The sequence below is a fragment of the Hippichthys cyanospilos genome, chromosome 7 (genome assembly GCF_059441005.1).
Source record: "Hippichthys cyanospilos isolate Australia breed blue-spotted pipefish chromosome 7, RoL_Hcya_1.0, whole genome shotgun sequence".
Classification (NCBI taxonomy): domain Eukaryota; kingdom Metazoa; phylum Chordata; class Actinopteri; order Syngnathiformes; family Syngnathidae; genus Hippichthys; species Hippichthys cyanospilos.
Genome location: NC_142375.1, coordinates 3077692 through 3100000, shown reverse-complemented (window position 1 = coordinate 3100000; position 22309 = coordinate 3077692). Strand labels below are relative to the sequence as shown.

Sequence of the window (22309 nt, the reverse complement as noted above, 5' to 3'; positions counted from 1 at the left end):
CTCTCTTTAACATCACTCGCAATCTTTGGACCCATGGACAGCCAATTCAAGTTTGAACCTAATTAAGCACTAAAATACGTTTTTGTATGCACTCAGGAGAACAACGCTTTAACATTCCGCCATTTTGGAACGAGTGACGCTGACCAATAGCGGACCAGCATCTTAGTGTTTCTGGGACGCCAACCAATAGCAGACTAGCATCTTAGAGAGTCGTGATACCATGAAGGCATATGAGCGTGGAGTGACTTGCAGAGGCACGCACGCACACTGACCTCCATGTTTGAGGCATGGTAAGGCGAAATAAATGGCATAAAGAGGGGACAAAAAAACAGTGCAGTCTTCATCGTAACGTGAAAAAAACGTAAGGCAGGGATGTTGTAAACCTGGGGCCCACTGTATTAAAATGAGCTGATTTTTTTTTTAATTAATTGAAACATTTTAAATTTTACAATTAATAGGAATGTTTGTTTCATGATTAAAAGTAATGTTGTGCTTGTGATATTTTGGACAGGGATATATTTACAAATTTTTCAAGAGTCTAGACATTCCACAACAGATACTTTAATACCTATTTAATACTTAAGTATCTAGAAATTAATGTCCTTAGTATCGATTTAATACTTCAGTAGCTGTGATTTAATGTCTGGACTTAAAAAGATGTCCCTGGCATTGAGTGAGTTGGGAAAAAAAATCTAAAGTTGTTGTTTTAAAGTAGTGTAAATCCATTTTTTTGTTTTGTCCGGCCCACTAGGGAATAGATTTTTGACACAGGATAAGGTGAGTGAAGGTAGGAAATGCAAGTCAGAGCTCTTTCGAGATGTCAAACATACAGCCCACGGATCAACTCTGACCGCAAACAACTTTAATCTGGCCCAAGAGATGATTTTGTAATGTAAAGTGTAAAACGAGCTGAATTTTTTTGAAAATGAAACATTTAAAATTTTTACGATTTATAGTAATGTTCATAATTGATGATTAAAGTCATGTTGTGCTTGTGCTATTAAAAAAAGAATAATAAATTTTGAATAATAAAAAATAATAATGAATAATAAAAGTTGTTGTTTTAAAGTTGTACAAATACATTACATACATTACAGTCGACCCCCGGCCTACAACTCCCTGCCTTAGTTTTTTCAACTTATGTCGACCGTGACGTTTTTCTTTGTCCCCTCTTTACGCCATTTCTTTCACCTTGCGACACATCCAACATGGCAATTAGTGTGCGTGCGTGACCGCCATGTTAGATGTGTCCATGCTCAGTGGTCCCCAACGCCTTACATTTGGGGGGGGGGGGGGGGGGGGGGCTGCTCTAAAAGCCACATCATCCTTCTCACTATGTATGTAATATATGTAATACCAACAGCGGCCAGAGGCGGCGCCAAAAGTTTTCAATGTCGCAATCTCGCAGTGGCTGAGACCACGCTAAATATTGTGCTGACAATGCTGCGCTATCGTTAGCTTAGCACAGTAACTTTGGTTCAACAGCTGTTAAGTGAAGCAAACGCTGCCCATATCAGTTGTCCCAAGTTCTCGCTTCCGCCTCTCTACAAGCCAGGTGAGTGCTCTTGCTTGGCTCTGTTTTGTATTGAAAGCTCAGCTGGCCGTGTTGGATCCTTCCCGGTGAACGCAAAGCGGCTGCCACGATTCATTCCTGCCCCATGCGTGAGCCGTTGAATGTTCCCAAAGTTGATTGGCTGTCGCGACGCGAAACGCGGAAAAAGTAAAAAAAAATTAACTTCACGTGAAATGCAAAATTTCGCTTCTCGTGACCACGTGCGGCCTTTCGCGTCGCTCCATTCGGGTCCATCGCGTCGCCCGACGTGCATTCGCAAACTCCAATGACTACAATACAAAACTCTCCGCTTTTTCGCCTCGTTCGCGTTCGGTGTGCGCGTACCATTAAATAAAATCATCTCCAAAACATTATTTCGGGTGCAGCCCATGCGGCCCGGTACCGGTCCACGGACCGGGGGTTGGGGACCACTGTCCATGCTCATACGTGTATACACGCGTCCCCACTACGTCACTATAACGCTGGTCTGCTATTGGTCAGTGTCACGGTCAAAATGGCCACATGTTAAAGACTGGATCTCGTCTGAGTGCTTAATATAATATATTTATAGTGCATTTTCCTGCTTATTTCAAACTTGAATGGGTCAGCGATGGGTCCCAAGAGTGCTAGTGATGTTAAAGAGAGAAGTAAGAAGATGACTTATATGGAAACGAATCTGGAGACAATCAAGAAATATGAAGAAGGCTAAGATAGCCGACCCAGGCTAGGCTACCCTTTCTAGGGAATATGGCCATGATAAGCGTCAACTCAAAGGTAAATAAATCATTTATATATTTTTTTATTTATGATGTTATCTAATTGTATGCATGTATATTATATATATGTAGCACCCACTATACTATTTTGATACCAATTTTGAATATGTACAATTGATGTGTATACAATTTTTATGTTTTTACCTGGAGTTTTAAACGCATTAGCTATTTAACATAGGTTTCGAATTCGCCTTACGAGCCTAACCGCGAAACAGATTAATCTCGTAAACCGGGGGCCCACTGTACCATGATTTTATTGGTCCTTCCCACTTGGGAATAGTTTTTTGACACCCCCAATGTATAAGATTAGGTCTGTATCCCATTGCGAGTGTTGTCGAAGGTAGCAAACGCATGTCAGGGCTTGTTCACGGTGGCAAGTGTTCACTGGCAGTTTAAATGCTTGTCCTTACCACGGGCGCAGTACAAACTCGAATGCGATCAAAAGAGACGCTGCCTTTGCAGACACTCGCCAACATTCAGTCATAGTCAGGGGTGGATGTATTAATGGCAGGTGAAGTTTTTAGTGCCAGGGAAGAAGAGCCAAGCAACGGTTCTTGTCTCGAGAAGAAAGTTCTAGTACTGAGAAAAGGATTTTAGTCCAAGAAGTGAAGATTCTAGTCCTGAGAGAGAGTTGACTCGTTCTACATCTATGGAGTAAGATGGATGTCAAAAATACGTATGCGTGTTCAACAATTGGTATGAGTACCATTATAAATTGTGTCGAGTGTACCAATTGAAAACGTGCGAGTGCAAGGTATATTGAATAGAGCTCTGGCTTGCACGACTATTACCTTGCGAGACACTGCTTCACGTCTTTGCATCAATCTCTCCTTTGGATTCTTGGAACTGGATATGCAAATTAAGATGACGTCACACCAAGCTACTGGGCAAAGTATGGCGACGCAGATGACCCACAGATCGACTTACTTTGTCAGGTAGCTTGGTGTGACCTCATCTTATTTTGCATATCCAGATACTTGAATGCAAAGGATCAGATCCACAAAGCCAAAGGAGAGATTCATGTAAAAACATGAGGTGGTGTCACGCGTGGTCATAGGCGTGCAAACGAGAGTTGTTTTTGCAAGTTTTAAATTCGTAAACTCAACAACTCATACGAAAACAATTCAAAGTCAATTTAGAGTGGTACTCTTACAAACTGTTGAACATGCATACTCCATATACATCCAGAGTGAAAGTTAGAGCATACTTTTTGGACCTGATGAGAAAATTGCAAGTAGGTGATATAATCTGTGGATTCGACCGCTTGGATCCCACTAAGGGTGAATTTGGGGTGGCTGTGGCTCAGGCAGTACAGCGGGTTGTCTAGTGACTGAAGGGTTAGCTTTTCGAATCTCGCTAAGTCAGGGTCACGTGTTGTTAAGTCCTTGGTCAAGACACTTCACCCACCTTAGCTCCAGTGGCCATAGGCACAATATGGCAACTTCGCCTCTGCCAGTCTGCCCCAGGGCAGCTGTGGCTACACAACGTAGTTTACCACCACTGGTGTATGAGTGCGTTTGGTAAATGAGTTGTCAGTGTGAGCACTTTGAGTACTTGAGGATCATAGAAAAGCGCTGTATACTGTAAGTGCAATGTTCATTTACCATTTACCAAGGGTGAATTTGCATTTCCACGCATCTCCACGGCGGCATGTACCTGGCGGTTGTGCCTGTAAGCGTCTGGGTCTCCAATGCAGCAGAACCTGAGCACACAGCGAGCGCAGCAGCCACACGCCAACAGCTTCTTGATGATGGCTTTGTCTTTCTGCTTCAAGGGCAACATCCCTTATTCAGACTGCACATACAAAAGCAGATGAGCCCACCCCTGAAAATACATGCAGCCTAAACTGGAGAAAAAATGTTATGTTGAATGTACTCAATTTGATTTCACCAGGATGGTTGCACGCCATAAAAAACATCAGGATCCAGATTTTTCTTTTTTTTTTGTTATTTGGAATTGGCAGACATTTTGGTTTCAGCCAACCTTGACTTTTCTAATTTTCCTGCTACATATTTAGCAGTAGTAGGTAATCATTTATCATAGGCTTAATTTGTACAGTTTATAGATCAATGCTACAATTTTTATTACATGATTTTATAAATGAATACATACATTTACTCTAGCCACAGTATCAGTGTAGCAAACCTGCGCTAATGTTAGTTTTTGTTAGGGGGGAATCTGTTTAGCTATCTATTTCTGCTGACCAAGCGGACAAACTTACTTTTGTAAATAAGAAAGAAAAAAAATTAAAAAGCATTGTCTTCTGATTAATCAATGTCGAAGTGTCCTTGAGCAAGACACTGTTGCTCCTGATGCTGCGTCATCGCAGGTAAATGACTAGTGTAAAGTGCTTTGAGCAACCAAGGTAGAAAAGCACTTATGAGTGAAAGTCCATTTACTAAGTCCATTTTGATGATGTGATTCCCTGTTTTCTTCTTCTTGCATGCCAAACAGGTTATGCTAACAGGGTTGCATGCATGTTGTGGGACATACTTTCCATGAATACAAAGTATTATTTGTGTGTTATGTTTGTAAGTGTTCTGTTTAGTAAAACAAAGGTTCCCACTTAGACAGCAATGAAACAATACAAAAAAAAGAAGCAATGTGAATTTGAACAGTTTCAATTCAGGTTCAAGTTGATCATTACAGGACGTGGGACAAGAGAAAAGACCTTTTTTAAAAAAATTAGAGGGTAGTCCAGATTTATTTAACGTGTTTAAAACTATTTTCAAGAATTCTTGTCTCTTTGCGTTTTAGTCTCAGGAAAAGTACATTTACTCAGAAACATTATTTAAAATGTGATGGGTGGGACGTAAAATGTCCTCCAATTCGGTAATGACCCAGATGTGTAGTCTACTCAAAAAGTATGTTAAGATCTATTTATTTCGTGCAACTACTTGACAAAATCTAATTGAGTAAAGTCAATGCAACACTTTTTTTTCAGCGTATACAAATGTCGAGTCGTTTTGTCATTCGACCACAAGTTGGCTTAATCATCGAAATGGGAAACGTGCACATGCGTTCGCTTTACGCCAATTGTCATGGTCGAAATTGCACGTATCTGATTTCGCTTGCAAGTGCGCGTCCCACGCAGCGGCCAAGCTAGCTTCGCTTAAGCGTACATACTAACCGTCCACCAAACGCTGCCAAAATGCACGCTCAATTTCCACCACCAGACAAATTAAACAACACATGCATGCGAAAAGATAACTGCAACAATTTGTCTTAAGGCGGGTTAAAACTTTCCTGCTAACATGATGCATAGGGACTTTCGTTCCTTGGTGATGAAACCGTACAGACAAAAGTAATCGAACCAGAACGGCTCGTTTAATCCCTGATGCTAATCTGAAGGCGCGAGGTTGGTTTTATAATCATGTGAGCAAATATACATGTTAAAAAAATAGAGCTGTACTCTGAAGAAATGAAAAATTGCACGAGCAAAAAAAAAAAACTGTTACAAAAATGGATGAAATGGGAGAGAAATTATTTCGATAGAAGAGAAAGCAACAATTTGTAAAAGTCGAATACTGTGTGGTGTGAGTGTTGAGAGAAATGCTTTCTCGTTACTACAAAAATGATATACATACAGTACTATTAGCCATTGTCTTTGCGGACGAGATTAATATACTGGATTTGCGTTTGAATTGAATTGTCAAATTTATTTCCTCGGAAAACGCTAAACGATTTACAGGGGTTTAAATATGCGCTATTATTGTATTTTACATAGTACGGAACTGTTTTTTTCTGTTGAGTCATTCAAATGGAGAAGCGACCGCTTCGGCGCGCAACAACTGCTGTCTATTTACGTCATCTTAGCGCGTCCTCTTCCCTACTCCTCCTGGCGGCTCTGGAAGCTTCTGTGTTGTACCGCTTAGGTTTCAATATCCTTTTCCATCTTAAGTCTGGGTTCCGCATCACATCTCCGGGACACATCAGACTTGTCGTAAGGGTCCTTCCGGGCATCTTCCATCGAGTATCAAGTGGTCATGCCCGAAGCCATGTCGGCACCGAAGCTTTCTAACGGAGGCAAAAACAAAGGTGGGGCGTACGTGGATCGGGACAAGCCGGCTCAGATCCGCTTCAGCAACATCTCGGCTGCTAAAGGTACAAAGTGCTGACAATTGCTCATTTCTTGCGTATCGACCGAGAGGGAAATAATGCAGAGAGTCATCGCACTATGGGCCCGGCCAGGCCATTTTTAAAAAAAGTCGAGCAATCGTAGGACTGACTCCTTCAATTCAGACGCCAATAAAGCATCCGTGACGTCATGTTGCCTGACCAAACAGTTCATTTTCGGCTTCAGGGATGAAAATCACCAATACAGTTCCTTCTCAAACGTTGGAAATCAATCAAATTATGTTCCTCGTTGAAAGGAAATGAAACCATTTCCAGCTCCCCAAATCTCTCTTCTGCGTTTTTGTACGATATAAACGTAAATAAATGCAGAAAAATAACTATTAACTGATTAATTAATGAATCGATCACCAAATCGTTCCAAGAATCTTTTTGAAAACTCTTTAAATCATTCATTTACCATTGTCAGAATTCCGCCCTTTTAACACAAATATATAATTTGGGGTAATTTTTTGACAAAACGCTAAAAGTGAATCACAACAAGTTCGCACTTGCGCAATTTATGCACTGTCACTTTGAAATGATGTCCTTTTTGTAGATAATAAGGCTGGCAATGAGAGTTTTTTTCTCTGATGAATAGACAAAATAATTGACAGATTGATGATTGACGTATAACAAAGCTGAAAGTCACACGTTGCATGAGTTTGTTGGTTCAAAGTGCCGTGGCCTTCATAATGACCAGAGGCACCTGTATTCATTGGGTATGGTTCCATGTGGTCGCTTTGTCTTTGCATGTCTTCATTTTGCACATTTGGCTGTTTGTCTGGTCCGATGAATTGGCGAAAGTGTCTTCACGATTGCCTCACAAAGTCAAACTGTTAATATCATGTGGCTGATGCTTGTGCCGCTCGCTTGACAGCCGTGGCCGACGCCATAAGAACCAGCCTGGGGCCCAAAGGAATGGATAAGATGGTAAGCCGAGGCGCGGTGCTGACTCCAGAGCGGGCCCTGAGCGCCCCTCACCTATCCCACTTTGCTTTCAGATCCAGGACGAGAAAGGAGATGTGACCATCACCAATGACGGAGCCACCATCTTGAAGCAGATGCAGGTGCTGCACCCCGCCGCCAAGATGGTAGGTATGGTGCTCTGCCCTGCCCCCGAGGTTCGTCCGTCTTCTCATGGTTGGGTGCATCTCGCAGCTGGTGGAGCTGTCCAAAGCTCAGGACATTGAGGCGGGTGATGGTACGACGTCGGTGGTGGTGATTGCCGGCGCCCTCCTTGACGCTTGCTCCAAACTGCTGCAAAAAGGTCAGCAATCAAATGGGCCACCCTGGATAAGATGGCCCCTGTGTCTGTGTGTGTGTGTGTGTGTGTGTGTGTGCCATGGTTTCTGTTTGTTAAGAAATTCTGGAAGGTACACATTTCAGAAAATCTGCCTTGCATGGAGGGGCGTGGTTGTCGAAATAACGTCATTTGACGCACGGAGGTTTCGGACGCGTCAATCTTAAATCGAGCAACACTTGAAGGCAGGATAAAAGTAATGAAGATGAAAGGTGGTTGAAGCAAAGCGAAAGACATTATGCAAGATACGATGTAAGTGTGAAAATGAATGCTTATTGTAGGTTGGCAATTTCTTTTTGAATTTCAATGTGGGCGAGTTGGATGGTTTTGTTTTTAAACTTCAGTCAGATTCTACGTTGCACCACATGTTTTTGTTGTTGTTGTTGTTGTTGTTCTTTTTTGTTTTTATGTTTACGTCCGAGACATAGATTTGCTCTAGGGAAGAGTCCACTGTTATGAAAATGGTCTGGCTGCGCACATGATTTCATTGTAGAGTTGTTCTACTGTATATCAATGCGGGGCGAGTGGGGCCATGTCATGGGCGGAACTCGATGAGTGTTATCACAAAGTGAGGACATAGTGGTTTAGCCAATGAGCAGGAATACTCCAAGAGGGCTGTTTGGGGATGGGATGAGCATCTTCACATGATATCATGTATCAGCCTATCTCACCAGACTATTTATGATCAAAGAAAATAGTGTAGTGAAACTATCTTTAAATATTTGTTTTATCTTGAAATATTGGGCATTCCTAAGCGCCCACTTTTGTCCTGGGGTGCAGGCATCCACCCCACCACCATATCGGAGTCGTTCCAGAAGGCAGCTGACAAAGGCGTGGAGGTGCTGACGGCCATGAGCCGGCCGGTGGAGCTGAGCGACCGCGAGACGCTACTCAACAGCGCCACCACCTCGCTCTGCTCCAAGGTTGTGTCGCAATATTCCAGCCTGCTGGCACCCATGAGCGTGGATGCCGTCATGCGTGTCATCGACCCTGCCGCCGCCACAGGTGTCGACCTCAATGACATTAAGGTCATCAAAAAGCTCGGGTAAGTAAACCCCACTTATATCCATATATCCGTAGTGCCTGTGGAGTGGAACTACTGTTCCCTGGCCACATCACGCGTAGGTTATTGCGGCTATTGTATTATTGCAGATTTATTATTCATTATCACAACCCTTTCAGTTGCAATTTGATAACCCTTTTTCTCCCTTTTTAAGTCAGAGAAGTTAAAAATAGCAATTTCACATGTGAAAAAAAATTGACTTCAAACACTAGACCAGGGTTTGGACAAGTGGGGTCCTAAAGAGCCACGATCCAGCCTGTTTTTGATGTTTCCCTTCAACTAGGGCTGCACAATGAATCGAATTTTAATCACGATCAAAATATTGGCTGCCACAATTAACTAAGCTGATCCTCTACAATTTTAACATTCAAAACGCCGACTATGTACATGTCAAATCAATCACTTTCATTACACTTTAGAAATAACAAGTGAGAAAATCCTTCAAGGAGGGCGGCAGATTGATTGATACTTGACACGTCCGCCAGTTCCGTGCGGCTCCACGCATCAAAAATGATGTAATTTCGGCAACCACGCCCCCTTCGCCTGGTGTCTGAGCGGGCCAGATTTTCTGCAGTGTGTACCTTCCTGAATTTATTTACCACGCACAAGTGCCGGGCAGAAAACATGGCGGACGAACTATTGCTTATGGACATTTGCCGATACAAATGCCTCATGATTTGGCTGACCCACTGTGACCTAAATGCCTTAGACAACTCCTGGCGAGCATGCACACTGGGGAGGGATGAGGAGTCTGTTAAAAAAGCTTGAAAGAATTTAAATCGTTTTAATCTACCGTATCACTATAAGGCGCTCCCTTTTTTTTTTTTTTAAAGCTGCCTTATAATCTGGTGCGCCTTATAAATGGATCAAATCATATGCTGACTGCATAATTTATAGTTTATGCCTCAAAAATCCAGTTCAAACCGACCTGGCCTGAGGGTATTAAAGCCGACACGGTTCAGCGCGATTAATCAACTTGATTTGCAGGCCCAACACTTTTTTTTTTTTTTTTTGAGGACTTAAGAGTGTGTGGCCCCACACTCATTAAAAAAACTTTAAAAAGACAGCTGCAACACGTGTTCACCTGCGCTTGGCTCCCCACTCACACCATTGCATGTTTTTCGTTTGAATTTCCCTGACTTTCGTTTATTCATAACTTCTTTGTGCTCCATATTGAAATAGCCAGTCATAAATATATAATGCACGCTGAGGAAAAAATGTAAAAAGACAGCGGCGCCACGCCTTCCCCCAAACTCATACCGTTGCATGGTTGTCTTTTAAATTTCCCTGACTTTCGTTTATTCGTAACTTCTCTGTGCTCCATCGAAATAGCGGGTTGAAAATATTTAATGCATGCAGAGGAAAAATTTAAAAAGACACCGGCGCCACCCGTGCTTGGCTCCAAACTTATACCGTTGCATGTTTGTCGTTTGAATTTCCCTGACTTTCGTTTATTCTTAACTTCTTTGTGCTCCAAAAAAATAGCGGGTTGAAAATATTTAATGCATGCAGAGTAAAAAATTAAAAAGACAGCGGCGTGGCCCGCGCTTGGCTCCAAATGCATACCGTTGCATGTTTGTCATTTAAATTTCCCTGACATTAGTTTATTCGTAATGTGCTCCATAGAAATAGCGGGTCGAAAATATTTAATGCATGCAGAGGAAAAAATTTAAAAGACAACGGCGCCACGCCTTCACTCATGCTTGGCCCCAAACTCATACCGTTGCATGTTTGTAGTTTAAATTTCCCCGACTTTCGTTTATTCCCAACTTCTTTGTGCTCCATAACGAAATAGCGGGTTAAAAATATATAATGCATGCCAAGTAAAAAATTAAAAAGACAGCGGCGTCACACATTCACCTACGCTTGCCTCTTCACTCATTCTGTTGCATGTTTGTCAGTTAAATTTCCCTGACATTTGTTTATTCATAACTTCTTTGTGCGCCATATCTAAATAGCTGGTCAAAAATATATAAAGCATGCCGAGGGAAAAATCAAAAGGATTGCAGCGCAGCGTTCACAAGTGCATGGCTTGATCTGGATCTATTCTGCGCGCGGGGAGAGTGGGGGCTGGCTGCTCTAAAAACCACATCATCCAGTGGCCACAAGCGGCGCCAAAAAAACAAAGATCAAGCACAAAACATTATTTTGGGTGCAGCCCACGTGACCTGGTACCAGTTGGTATCGGTCTGCAGACCGATGTTTGGGGACCATTGATCTAGTGGATGCATAATGCATAATGATTGGGATCATTTTGAAGCTCCTGCGGAGCTTACTAATGAGCTAATTATTTGAATCAGGTGTGTTGGAGAAAGAAAACCGGAAAACATGCAGGATGCCGGCCCTCGAGGACTGGAGTTCGACACCTATGATCTAGTCACTAGATCATAGTGACTAGTGGATGCATAATGCAACCCTAGCCAGTACTATGGTTTCAACTCTGTGCACCTTATAATCCGGTGCGCCTTATATATGGCATTTTTTTTTTTTTTTTTTTTTTTTTTTTTTTTTTTTAGAAACTCTGCCATTCATTGATGGTGCGCCTTATAATTCGGTACGCCTTATAGTGCAGACAATACAGTACTAGGATTCTCCACCTATGTTATAGTGTTGTTTGTACTGTATTCTGTAGACTCCCATTTACTGCCACCAGTATGGGAGAATATCAGCTGACTTCGGGTAAAGCCGCACTGAGTATAAAGTTCGGCAAAACACGTTCTGGCGAGATTCCACGTGTTTTCTTTTTGCACTTAGTGTTCACGCGTAAAAAGTGGGAGGCAATGGCAACACTGAAGTTTGCTTCGCTCCTGAGATTTCAAGTTTTAATTCCACCTTAAAAGTCTTCGAATGCCAATGTTTCCCAAATGTTTGCATGACAAAAGCCTCTGCTTTTCTCACCCTCTAATATACCGTGCTAGCTGTCAATTGAGATCCATTTTCAGAAATCTGATATAAAAAAAATGGAATAATTTCAGTTTGAGATGACTGAAAATTACATTTTGACTAACTCCATACTCACTGTGATTCTGGTACTTTTAGCAGCCTCCCATCAGCACCCGAGTAAAATGATGTTGAGATTCTCACTTGATTCCTAATATATACCTTGCTAGCAGTCAAATGAGACCCATTTTGGAAAATCCGAAATTTGGAACAAATTGGGTTTGAAATGACCAAAAATGGCATTTTGATTTCTAAGTCCATAGATTATGGTACTTTTGTACTGTTTTATTTTCTTGCAAAAAATTTTAAAGCAGTTGTAAGTGTTTTTACAGACCTGTTGTTGTAGTATGTGCTTGGTTCTAAGTAGGCTTCATTTTTTTTCACTGGTTTGCATTCAGCAAATAAGTTGTGTTCCCTGTGTGCCAAGTTTTTGCCATAATTATTGTTTACTTTAGTTATTTTAGTTTATTTTTATGTATCAAGCCTTGAAGCCTTGTTTATATATACTGCTTTTTTTTTTTTTTAAGTGCAATAAATAGATAAGTTTGATCAAGCATGAAGAATAATCGTGATTTCAATATTGAACAAAATAATCATGATCATTATTTTGGACATAATTGCGCTGCCCTACCTTCAACCAGCGCTCCTGATTCAAATGATGAAGGTCATGTAGACCATACTTGTGAGCTAATTGTTTGAATCAGGCGTGGTGGTTAAAGGGAAAGGTGGAACACAGCTTGGAATGTGGCTCTCCAGGATGACCTATGAACTAGATGCACAGGTGTCAGACTTGTGTCCTCGAGGTATCCTGCATGTTTTTCGGTTTTCTCTCCTCAATACACTTGATTCAAATGATTAGCTTACTAGCAAACTCAGTAGGAGCCTGAAAATAATCATTTGAAACAGGTGTGTCTGAGAGAGAGAAACATAAAAAAATTGTAGGATACCGGCCTTCAAGGACTGGTTTGACACGCGCGTGTCAAATTCATAGGTTTCGAACTCAGGTCTTTGTGGGTCTGTATTTTTGTTTTCAAGCTCCTGCAGAGCTTGCTAGTAAGCGAATTATTTTAATCAGGCATGTTTGAGAGAGAGGGTTCCAAAACATGTAGGATATCGGCCCTTGAAGACTGGAGTTGGACACCTGTGCATCTACTAGTTCATAGGTGTTGAACTGTCTGTATCCTGCATGTTTTCCGGTTTTCGCTCCCCTACACACCTGATTCCGATGATTAGCTTTGTAGCAAGCCCGAGCTTGAAAATTAATATAATCATTTGAATCGGGTGTGTTTGAGAGAGAAGGTTTGAAAACATCCAGGACCTTGAGGACTGGAGTTTGACACCTATGCTCTAGTTAGATCGATTTGCCGTATTTCAGGGGCACCATCGACGACTGTGAGCTGGTGGATGGACTGGTACTGACCCAGAAGGTGGCAAGCGCCGGCGTTAGTCGGGTGGAGAAAGCCAAGATCGGCCTGATCCAGTTTTGCTTGTCTCCGCCCAAGACTGACGTGAGTGGCCCGCCGTGAGCTCATGTGTTCGTCCAGCAGCGATGCCATTGACGCCACGCCTTTTGCTTCGGCAGATGGACAACCAGATCGTGGTGTCGGACTATGCACAGATGGACCGCGTGCTGCGTGAGGAGCGTGCCTACATCCTCAACATGGTCAAGCAAATCAAGAAGGCCGGCTGCAATGTGCTGCTCATCCAGAAGTCCATCCTCAGGTACCGGCTAGCGTACTTTCGCCGTTATTTGTTCGCCTACAAAAAAGTCTGTCACTGCGCTCTCCCTTCAAATTTGCGTGTCAAAATTGGAGTTTTTTTGGCTGTTAACAATATTTGGCATATTCAAATTCTGATAACTGATGTAGCTCATTGTTTAAATAAATAAAAATAGGAAGAATATTAACATTTTTGCATCCTCAACAATTACAGAAAGACAATTACAGAAGTACATTTATATGTCTTACTCTGCATTGCATGCGTTGCAATTGAGATTTTTTTTGGGGGGGGGTGGTTTGCGTGAACTAATGAGGTTTTTTTTTTTATTTTTTATTTTTTTTTACATTGACTTGTTCCTTGTTTTGTTGTGATGCTTCATGAAGCACTTGTGATATACAGTGTATATACAATAGGCCCCCGTGTTACGAGATTAATTTGTTCCGCGGTTGGGGTCATAAGGCGAATTCACGGCATGGCGGGCAATCCAAACCTATGTTAAATATCTAATGCGTTTAGAACCCCAGGTAAAAACATCAAAATTATACATACATATAAAAAAATTGGTACCAAAATAGTATAGTAAGTGCTACGTATATATAGCATACATGTATACAATCAGAAAACATCATAAATATAAAATATAGAAGGGATTTATGTACCTTTGAGTGGTGCTCGTTATGTCCATATTCCCTAGTAAGGGTAGCCTAGGCTAGGCTAGCTTCATATTGATTACCTCCAGCTTCGTTTTCCTATAAATCATCTTCTTACTTCGCTCTGCAATCTTGTGTGTGTGTGTGCGTGTGTGCATATATATATATATAATTTAAAAAAAAAATATATATATATATATATATATATATATATATATATATATATATATATATATATATATATATATATACACACACATACATACATACAGTGACCCCTCGCCACCTCGCGGTTCCACTATCGCATATTCGCCACATCACGGATTTTTGTTTCTACTGCGCGGATTCACGACTTCAAGGATTTTTTTTTTTTTTTTCATGACATATTAAACTTTTGCAATAGCTCACAAGTGTGCTGCTCCCGCCAAGGCTTGTACTGAGCCTAAACGCCATCAAAAAATGATGACATTGCTGAGAGTGTGATATTTCTGGAAGGGAAGTATCACAAAAAAATATCACGGTTTAGGTGAAAATAACGTAAGGCGGGGATTGTCAACCGGGGGTCCACTGTGTGGACACACACAAACACAGTGTTTACATTTTAAAATAAACGCAACATGAGACTCTACTGCTCGTTAATATGGCTGCTTGGGTATTGTTGCGCTTGGCAACACATACAAGAGCTTACTGCGGACAACTTGAACAGGAGTTTTATTTTTCTGCTGTTTGCCCTCTTCAACCACTTCCTCTCCTGCCGCGCATTTGCGTCCTCCACACTCTCTTGCTCACTCGCTCGACCAATCTCTCTTCAGTCACACCATACATGCAACACTATTGTAACACTTAATGTGGTGTTTTTGAAGCGCTTGGAATGATTGATATGTAGAACACAATTCATAATATGAATCATGATTCAAAAGCCACTCCGGAGCGAATTGATATAAAAAAAAAAAAATTAAAAAAACTAATTAGTATGAAAATAAGGCGTTTCAAAACCAATAAGGGATATATTGGAAAATGTTGGCGGCCGAAGGCCGTACGCCATTTACTGTTTCAGCTGAAATGGCGATGGCCGTTAAAATCAGAGAACGGAGTTGAAGTTGAGTAATGGCTTCAGGCCTTGAATGGATGCGGCATTCGCTGACGCTAATGTTTCTAACATCACCTTAGGGACGCCTTGAGCGACCTGGCCCTGCATTTCCTCAACAAGATGAAGATCATGGTGGTGAAGGACATCGAGAGGGAGGACATCGAATTCATCTGCAAGGTGAGCGCCCCTTTAACTCTACCCACATGGACCAGCCACATGCTAACTTATTATGTTTAGGGTTCCATCCGAACGGTTTGGTTTGCTTGCGAGCTCTTCTTAACGTTTGCGTTCCGATAGACCATCGGCACCAAGCCCATCGCCCACATCGACCACTTCGCTCCCGAGATGCTGGGCGCTGCCGAGACGGCAGAGGAGGTCAACCTAGACGGATCGGGCAAGCTCATCAAGGTGACTAATGATGCCGACCGCTCCCCTCACGGCTCCTCCTAACCAAATTGGATTCCGTGGTCACCCTCAGATCACGGGCTGTGCTAACCCTGGCAAGACGGTGAGCATCGTGGTGAGAGGCTCCAACAAGCTGGTGATCGAAGAGGCCGAGAGGTCCATCCATGACGCCCTCTGTGTCATCCGATGCCTGGTCAAGAAGAGGTGGGTGGCCGTCCTATGTAGGCTTCATATTTTTCATTGGTTTGCACTCAAGTAAGTCAGCTGTGTTGCCCTGTGTGCAAAGTTTTTGCCATTTAGTTTTATTATTATTTTGAAGTATCAAGTCTTGAAGCTATGTTTATATATACTACATGTTTAAAAAAAAAGGGGCAATAAATAGACATGTTTGACCAAACATGATGAATAACCGTGACCGCAATATTGACCAAAATGATCGTGATTATTATTTTGGCCTAGATCGTGCAGCCCTAAATTGAAGTCAAATCAGTATTTTGCCCCTGTAGCCCCCCGGGCCTTGAGTTTGACACCTACTACATAGACTAAAAACTTAAGTCAATACCTGTGGCATTAGAGCAGTGAAAACTCTAATTTTATTGCAATTACACTTCACATGACAAAAACAAAGCCTTTTCCCTGGGGTCATCCGCGCCCCTCTATTTGAGAAGCACTTCATTAGAGGGAAGACCATGCGGTTTTTTAGTGTTTAGCCATCAAGTACGTTGAAACGGGTTTGCCATTCCAAAGTGTTTCCCTCCACATTTGACCTACCTGCGCTTTTCCTCAATCTTCTTTCTCACCGAACCTCCTTCAAAGGCGCCCCGGCACATGTCCATGGTGCCAGGGCGTAACAAGTGGAGGCACATTAACGCCGACGCGTCCCCGTTGGCTCTCGGCCGGTCTCCGCTGTCGAGGAAGGGGGCGCTCGTACACGTCCGGTCGCTAGCCACATGGTAGTTTGGCAAATGGATGTGAAACGGCAGCACGTTCCCCACAGGGCCCTGATCGCCGGCGGCGGCGCCCCCGAGATCGAATTGGCGGTGCGGCTGGCTGAGTACTCGCGCACACTGCCCGGCATGGAGGCGTACTGCGTGCGGGCCTACGCAGACGCCCTGGAGGTGATCCCGTCCACGCTGGCCGAGAACGCCAGCCTCAACCCCATCTGCACCGTCACTGAGCTGCGCAACAGGCATGCCCAGGGAGACAAGATGGCCGGCATCAACGTGCGCAAGGTAATGAACAAGTATACACTTACAGTAGTTCTTATACCCCTGCTTGACAAGCCTATTTAAACACATTATGCTTTATATTCCTTAGCACCTGTTCTTAACATCACTTTGAGAAAAATCCTTGGCTCACTTGGACACGGACACATGAAACCAAAAAAAAAAATGAAAGTTTCACCAATCATTTGGTTTCATGAACGTCCCTTGGCCTAATGGTAATATCGTAATTCCCCAGATACAAGACGCACTTCTGTAGAAGACGCACTCCTAATTTTTAAGACAAATTCTGGTATTTTTTATGTTAGCATGTTGAACAAGAAAATATGAACTCACCATTAAAATGTGCACAAATTACTGACTAAAAAATGCTATTCATTTTAATACAAAGCGTTAATTAGAGGCCAACCATTCTTTGCATATGATAACATATAACAGGAAAAACCTGGCACAAAGGAAAATGCTAATGAACTAAACGCATACAAGGAAGGGTATGTAACATGCTGAAGATAGCTAACATTAGCTAGCATGTTATCCACTTGGGGTGGGAATCTTTGGCTGTCTCACGAATCAATTCCGATTTTGGGGTCTCCGATTTGATTTTCGATTGTTCGATTCTAAGCGATTCAATACACCGAAATAAAATTATTTCTGCTTTAATCTATGAAAGTGCAAACAATCATCCTACTATGTGGGTTAGAACAAATTAACTGCCTGAAAGGCAGAACAGAAACATTTAAACTCGCGGCTGTGGCAAAGCGACAAAATTGCTTTCTAGCAGCGCAATTGTGACAATCACCCAAGGGGCTGCGTGGTGACATCATGGTACAGTGTGTAGTATGGAAGCTGACAGGAATCGCATCGATTTCTGTTTGATCCTAACATTGATTTAATGACCTTTTATATTGATTTAAATCATAATAAATGGGCATCGCGATTCTGATCAATTTATTTTTTGGCACACCCCTATTATCCACAGTCATAAGGTATTTGACTCAACAAATAACTCATTTTGGATGAATGTGACAACACTCTTACAAAGATAGTGTAAATCACAGACACTTGTGGGCCAGACGCACCAAAACTTTGGCAACAATCTAACAACAATGGGGGCGGCATGGCCCGGTGCTAGAGTGGTCGTCTCCCAGCCGAAAGGCAATGGGTTCGATCCCACGACCATCAAGACCATGTCTAAGTGTCCTTGAGCAAGACACTGAACCCCCAGTTGCTCCTGATGCTGCGTCATCAGTAGGTAAATGACTACTTAGTGTAAAGCACTTTGAGTACCTAAGCGCTATATAAGTGAAAGTCCACTTACCATTTTACCATTTAAAAACTATAGCAAAACAGAATGAATCTCATCTTCTTTACCTCTTTATATTTTCCTGTGTTCATATACGTAAGTTATATATTTGTTACGCGTTTAAGTGTATTTCAGATATCCTACATTGTGAGCGGTCCCTGAACGCATCGCCAGTGTAGTCAATGTGCTCCGGCAGTTGGTCATTTTACCATAAATACTTGAAGTTACGCTTCATCTGTGTTCCACCAAGTTTATGATTGTGTAACCGCAAGACTAAAAGACCGCAGTTAATAAACAAGTCAAATAGAATAAATACCTTTCTGTCCTCTCTAACCGGTGCACTCTGAATTGAATCAGCTGGAGACATCATAACTTTTACATGATCCTCTCGGTTTCAGTAATATTTGTGCGAATGAACAAGGATGGACTCGGCCGTTCGTTTAACCTGCTCACTTCTTTTCTTTAAAAAAAAATGTAACAACCTCAGCTAACACGAGCTGCTGCAACAGGCACTGGCTGTTAACAGCCAAGTGACGTCCACCCATTACGCTAATTATTGTAAATAAGAACAGAACCAAAATAAAAATGCACATCTGTGCATCACTTGCTTTATTAGGCTGACAGATCAATCGTCCTTGTATAGTGTTCAATTAAAAAAATAATAATTTAAAAGTTACTGTTTATAGGGCGCGCCCATGCTTTTGGCCTTCATTTTGGGGTGAAAACTGTGTGTGTTATATTTGGGGAATTACGGTAAACTGAAAAGATTGTTGACACGCTAAAAGGGATTAGCTTCAAGTCGAGCAAACGTTGGCCAGTGAGAGTCCAACATATTGTCAGGCTCACAGGAATTAGCGATTATACAATTATGAACATCATCATCGACCATTTAACAAAATATAGCAGGCTTCACTGTTGTGTCCTTTCGTTTGCTTTTCCGAGCTAGTTACTGTAGATAGATAACCAAATTCTTGCTTCGTAAGGGCGGGATTTCCAACATCCTGGAAGAGCTGGTAGTGCAGCCGTTACTGGTGTCCATCAGCGCGCTCACCCTGGCCACCGAGACAGTGCGCAGCATCCTCAAGATCGACGACGTGGTACAACCTCTTTCCCCGCACTTCACTTCGCTCCTGGCCCGGCCTTCCTGTCGGCGTCATTCCCCACTGCTCTTTTGCTTGCAGGTCAACACCCGATAAAGATGGACGGCGCTTGCTGTGCGGGGCTCCGCCCGCTGCCGTTGCTGAGGCTCTTCATTCTACATAGGTTGCACAATAAGCAATGAATAAAAGGTTCTGTTGGCCAAACCACGTGCATGCCTCTCGTTTCTCCCGTTGTCTGCATCTGACGTGAAAATGAGCTGACCAAACAGATATGGTCTTCTGCCCTTGCCTTGTTGGGTTGTCAGTCGTTGGGATTGGGGCCGTCAGTGTGGGTCTACACCCTACATCAAGTAGCACTCAATGTACCTGTGTGCAATGATCAGAGCCAGAAACAGGTCATTTGTCTGAACTGCATACAGTGATGAGACAAGAAGGCAAAAAAAGGAAAAGAGAGAGGAACTGTCAATGACTGGACAGTTACACATATACATACACAAACACACGCACACAATGGATGTTCACATTTTTCTATTGCTATTCTGGGTAATTTTTCAAAAAAATTAAGTTAAAAATAAAGATACAGTACTTCAAACATTAAATCAATTTTGTGTGGTCCTAAATATGATGCTAAATATTATACAAGTGATAATTCTTAATCAAAATGACAAAAATTGCATAAAAAATGCACTGATTTTAATATGGATCATTTTTGACCCACTTATGGCAGAGTGTGGGGTTCAGTCACTCGTGCATCTATGTGGATCTAAATTAGCTGGTTACATGTAGACAAGGCCTTAGTAGCTTGAAGGTAAATGCAGCAATTCACACTCCTCTAGCTGTCCGTAGCTATAACAGACATGGCAGCCTCTGGAGGAGTACCACCCCCCATGTAATGTAATGATAACTAGGCATACGATTATATTAATCGTAGAAAAACATAGTGTTGGTCGTTTAGAACACATTTATTTGCAAGCTTTTGGAAATGGTTAAATCTTACATATTGTCACTTTAAAGCAACAACTTCAGATTTATTATTCTCTTCATACTGTCCAAAATATTACCAGCACAACATTACTCTTAATTATAACACATTTCAAATTTTCCCTTTACTGAGAAGAAAAAAATAACGGCTCATTTTTATACTTTACAAAATAATCTTGCAGGCCGGATTAAACCCGTTCACGGCCCAGAACCAGTCCGCAGGCTGTACGTTTGATACCACTGGTCTAGTCAAATGAACCGGACCCTATAGATCACGGGTGTCAAACTCCAGTCCCCAAGGGCCGCTATCCTGCATGTTTTCCAACTTTCTGACTCAACCACACCTGATTCAAATGATTAGGATCATTTTCAAACTCCTGCCGACCTTGCTAATAAGCTAATCATTTGAATCAGGTGTGTTGGGGAGAGAAAAATTTAAACCCTGCTGGATACCGGCCCTCAAGGGCTGGAGTCCCTTGGCGTTTTTTCCCGCCTGCAAAAAAACTTATTACGTTTTTAAAGAGGAAAAATGCTGACTCTGAACTGGACCCTGGACAAAATCTGGACTCAGATGAAGGCCCTAGTATGAGTGGAGGTCAAAAGAAAGCAAAGACATCCAGCAAAGTTTCTGGCGCGAGGCAAAACAACGAAAGCGATCTTTCATTTGGATTTACTTTTACCGGAGATACTACGGCACAGACTCCGTTGTGCTTGGTATGTGGTGAAAAGCTCTCCAACGGTGCTATGGTCCCAAGTAAGCTTAAACGCCATCTCCAAACGAAACACCCTTCACTTCAAAACAAAAATGTAGAGTATTTTGTTCGCCTGCGTGGACACATGGAGAAACAAGCAACTTTCATGAGAAAAACCGCAAAGGTAAACAAGAGAGCCCTTAAAGCGAGCTACCACGTCGCTGAATCAAAAAGTCAAAAAAGTCCCACACTGTGGCGGAGCAATTAATACTTTCCGCCTGCGAAGACATTGTAAATGTCTTCGGACCCGAAGCGGCTAAAGAAATAGCCAAAGTCGCTCTCTCAGATAACACAATTTCCAGACGGATTGATGAGATGTCTGCAGACATAGAAAATGGGGTTTTGGACAAGATCCGTATCAGTAATAAATGTGCGTTGCAATTTGATGAGTCTACTGATATAAGTGGACATGCTCAACTCTTGGCCAATGTGCGTTGTGTAGATGGAGACACAATCAGAGAAAACTTTCTATTTTGCAAGGCTTTGCCAGGAAAAACAACAGGAGAGGATTTTTTTCGTGTCACATCAGAATATCTGGAAAAAGGAGGACTTAAGTGGGAAAATTGCACAAGTGTCTGCACAGATGGAGCTGCAGCCATGGTCGGGCGCACCAAAGGCTTTGTAAGAAGAGTGAAGGAAAAAAACTCAGATGTGATCATTACGCACTGTTTTTTTACACCGCGAAACCCTCGTAGCCAAGACTTTACCAGCAGACCTCGTTCCTGTGTTGGATGATGTTGTGCACATGGTAAACTTTGTTAAGTCACGACCGGTGAAAAGTCGCATATTTGCGGCTTTGTGTTTCTCCCAGGTTTCACACTGAGTGAGTATAAATATGAAAGATTATAAAATACTTTATTCTTTGTGTTTATTTGATTCCTATTCAAGACGTTATAATATAACGACATTCTTCAATATTAAAAAAAACACACATTAACAATATAACACTTATATTGTTATTATAAGCTTTTTCCCCCCATTTTCAGATGGTGTGTGCCGCGGGATTTTTTCAATGAAAAAAATGTGCCTTGGCTCAGGAAAAGGTTGAAAAACACTGCTGACGTCACATTGTGGGGAGTAACCCGAATGCGCCGCCATTGTGGAGGCACTCGACCAACGGAGTGCAATGGCAATATGTGTATTTTAGATGGATTAAACAAAATTATTCATGTCGAAAATAAAACCTTAGCAAAGCCTGTCGCCGATGCGAAGGCATACATTGAAGGACTCAGAACACAAGAGAAGGCCCGCTATGTGGAAAAAATACAGTTTATCGGCGGTGTGGATCCATATGGGTTGGCCGACTCATCTTGGATTGACGACGATCCCGGCTATTCTT

The 22309-nt window shown here is 42.2% G+C and overlaps 2 protein-coding genes across 2 annotated transcripts in view; one reads left to right on the top strand and one right to left on the bottom strand.

Annotated features, from left to right (window-relative positions):
• pus10 (pseudouridine synthase 10) overlaps positions 1–5622 on the bottom strand; it is a 23081-nt gene extending 17459 nt beyond the window's left edge. Inside the window, exons 1-2 of the mRNA XM_088419172.1 lie at positions 5459–5622; positions 3985–4122 (exon numbers count right to left, since the gene is read on the bottom strand). Coding sequence (XP_088275298.1) covers positions 3985–4110 — 126 coding nt within the window. The 5' untranslated portion in view covers positions 4111–4122; positions 5459–5622. The remainder of the gene's footprint in view (positions 1–3984; positions 4123–5458) is intronic.
• A 511-nt stretch (positions 5623–6133) lies between these two features.
• On the top strand, positions 6134–19441 carry cct4 (chaperonin containing TCP1, subunit 4 (delta)). The gene is made up of 13 exons (XM_088419171.1): positions 6134–6432; positions 7322–7374; positions 7446–7535; positions 7603–7711; positions 8525–8789; positions 13123–13255; positions 13330–13469; positions 15287–15383; positions 15504–15614; positions 15685–15815; positions 16609–16843; positions 19121–19234; positions 19319–19441. The coding sequence occupies exons 1-13, from the start codon at positions 6315–6317 to the stop codon at positions 19331–19333; spliced, it is 1611 nt and encodes a 536-aa protein (XP_088275297.1). The 5' UTR covers positions 6134–6314; the 3' UTR covers positions 19334–19441.
• Positions 19442–22309: the final 2868 nt, after the last annotated feature.

What these genes read in the sequence shown, in the direction of transcription:
- cct4 (XM_088419171.1), top strand. Translation starts at nt 6,315, where the DNA reads ATGCCCGAAGCCATGTCGGCACCGAAGCTTTCTAACGGAGGCAAAAAC. An exon ending in CAACATCTCGGCTGCTAAAG is followed by an intron (nt 6,433 to 7,321) that starts GTACAAAGTGCT and finishes CTCGCTTGACAG; the next exon opens with CCGTGGCCGACGCCATAAGA. An exon ending in TGCACCCCGCCGCCAAGATG is followed by an intron (nt 7,536 to 7,602) that starts GTAGGTATGGTG and finishes TGCATCTCGCAG; the next exon opens with CTGGTGGAGCTGTCCAAAGC.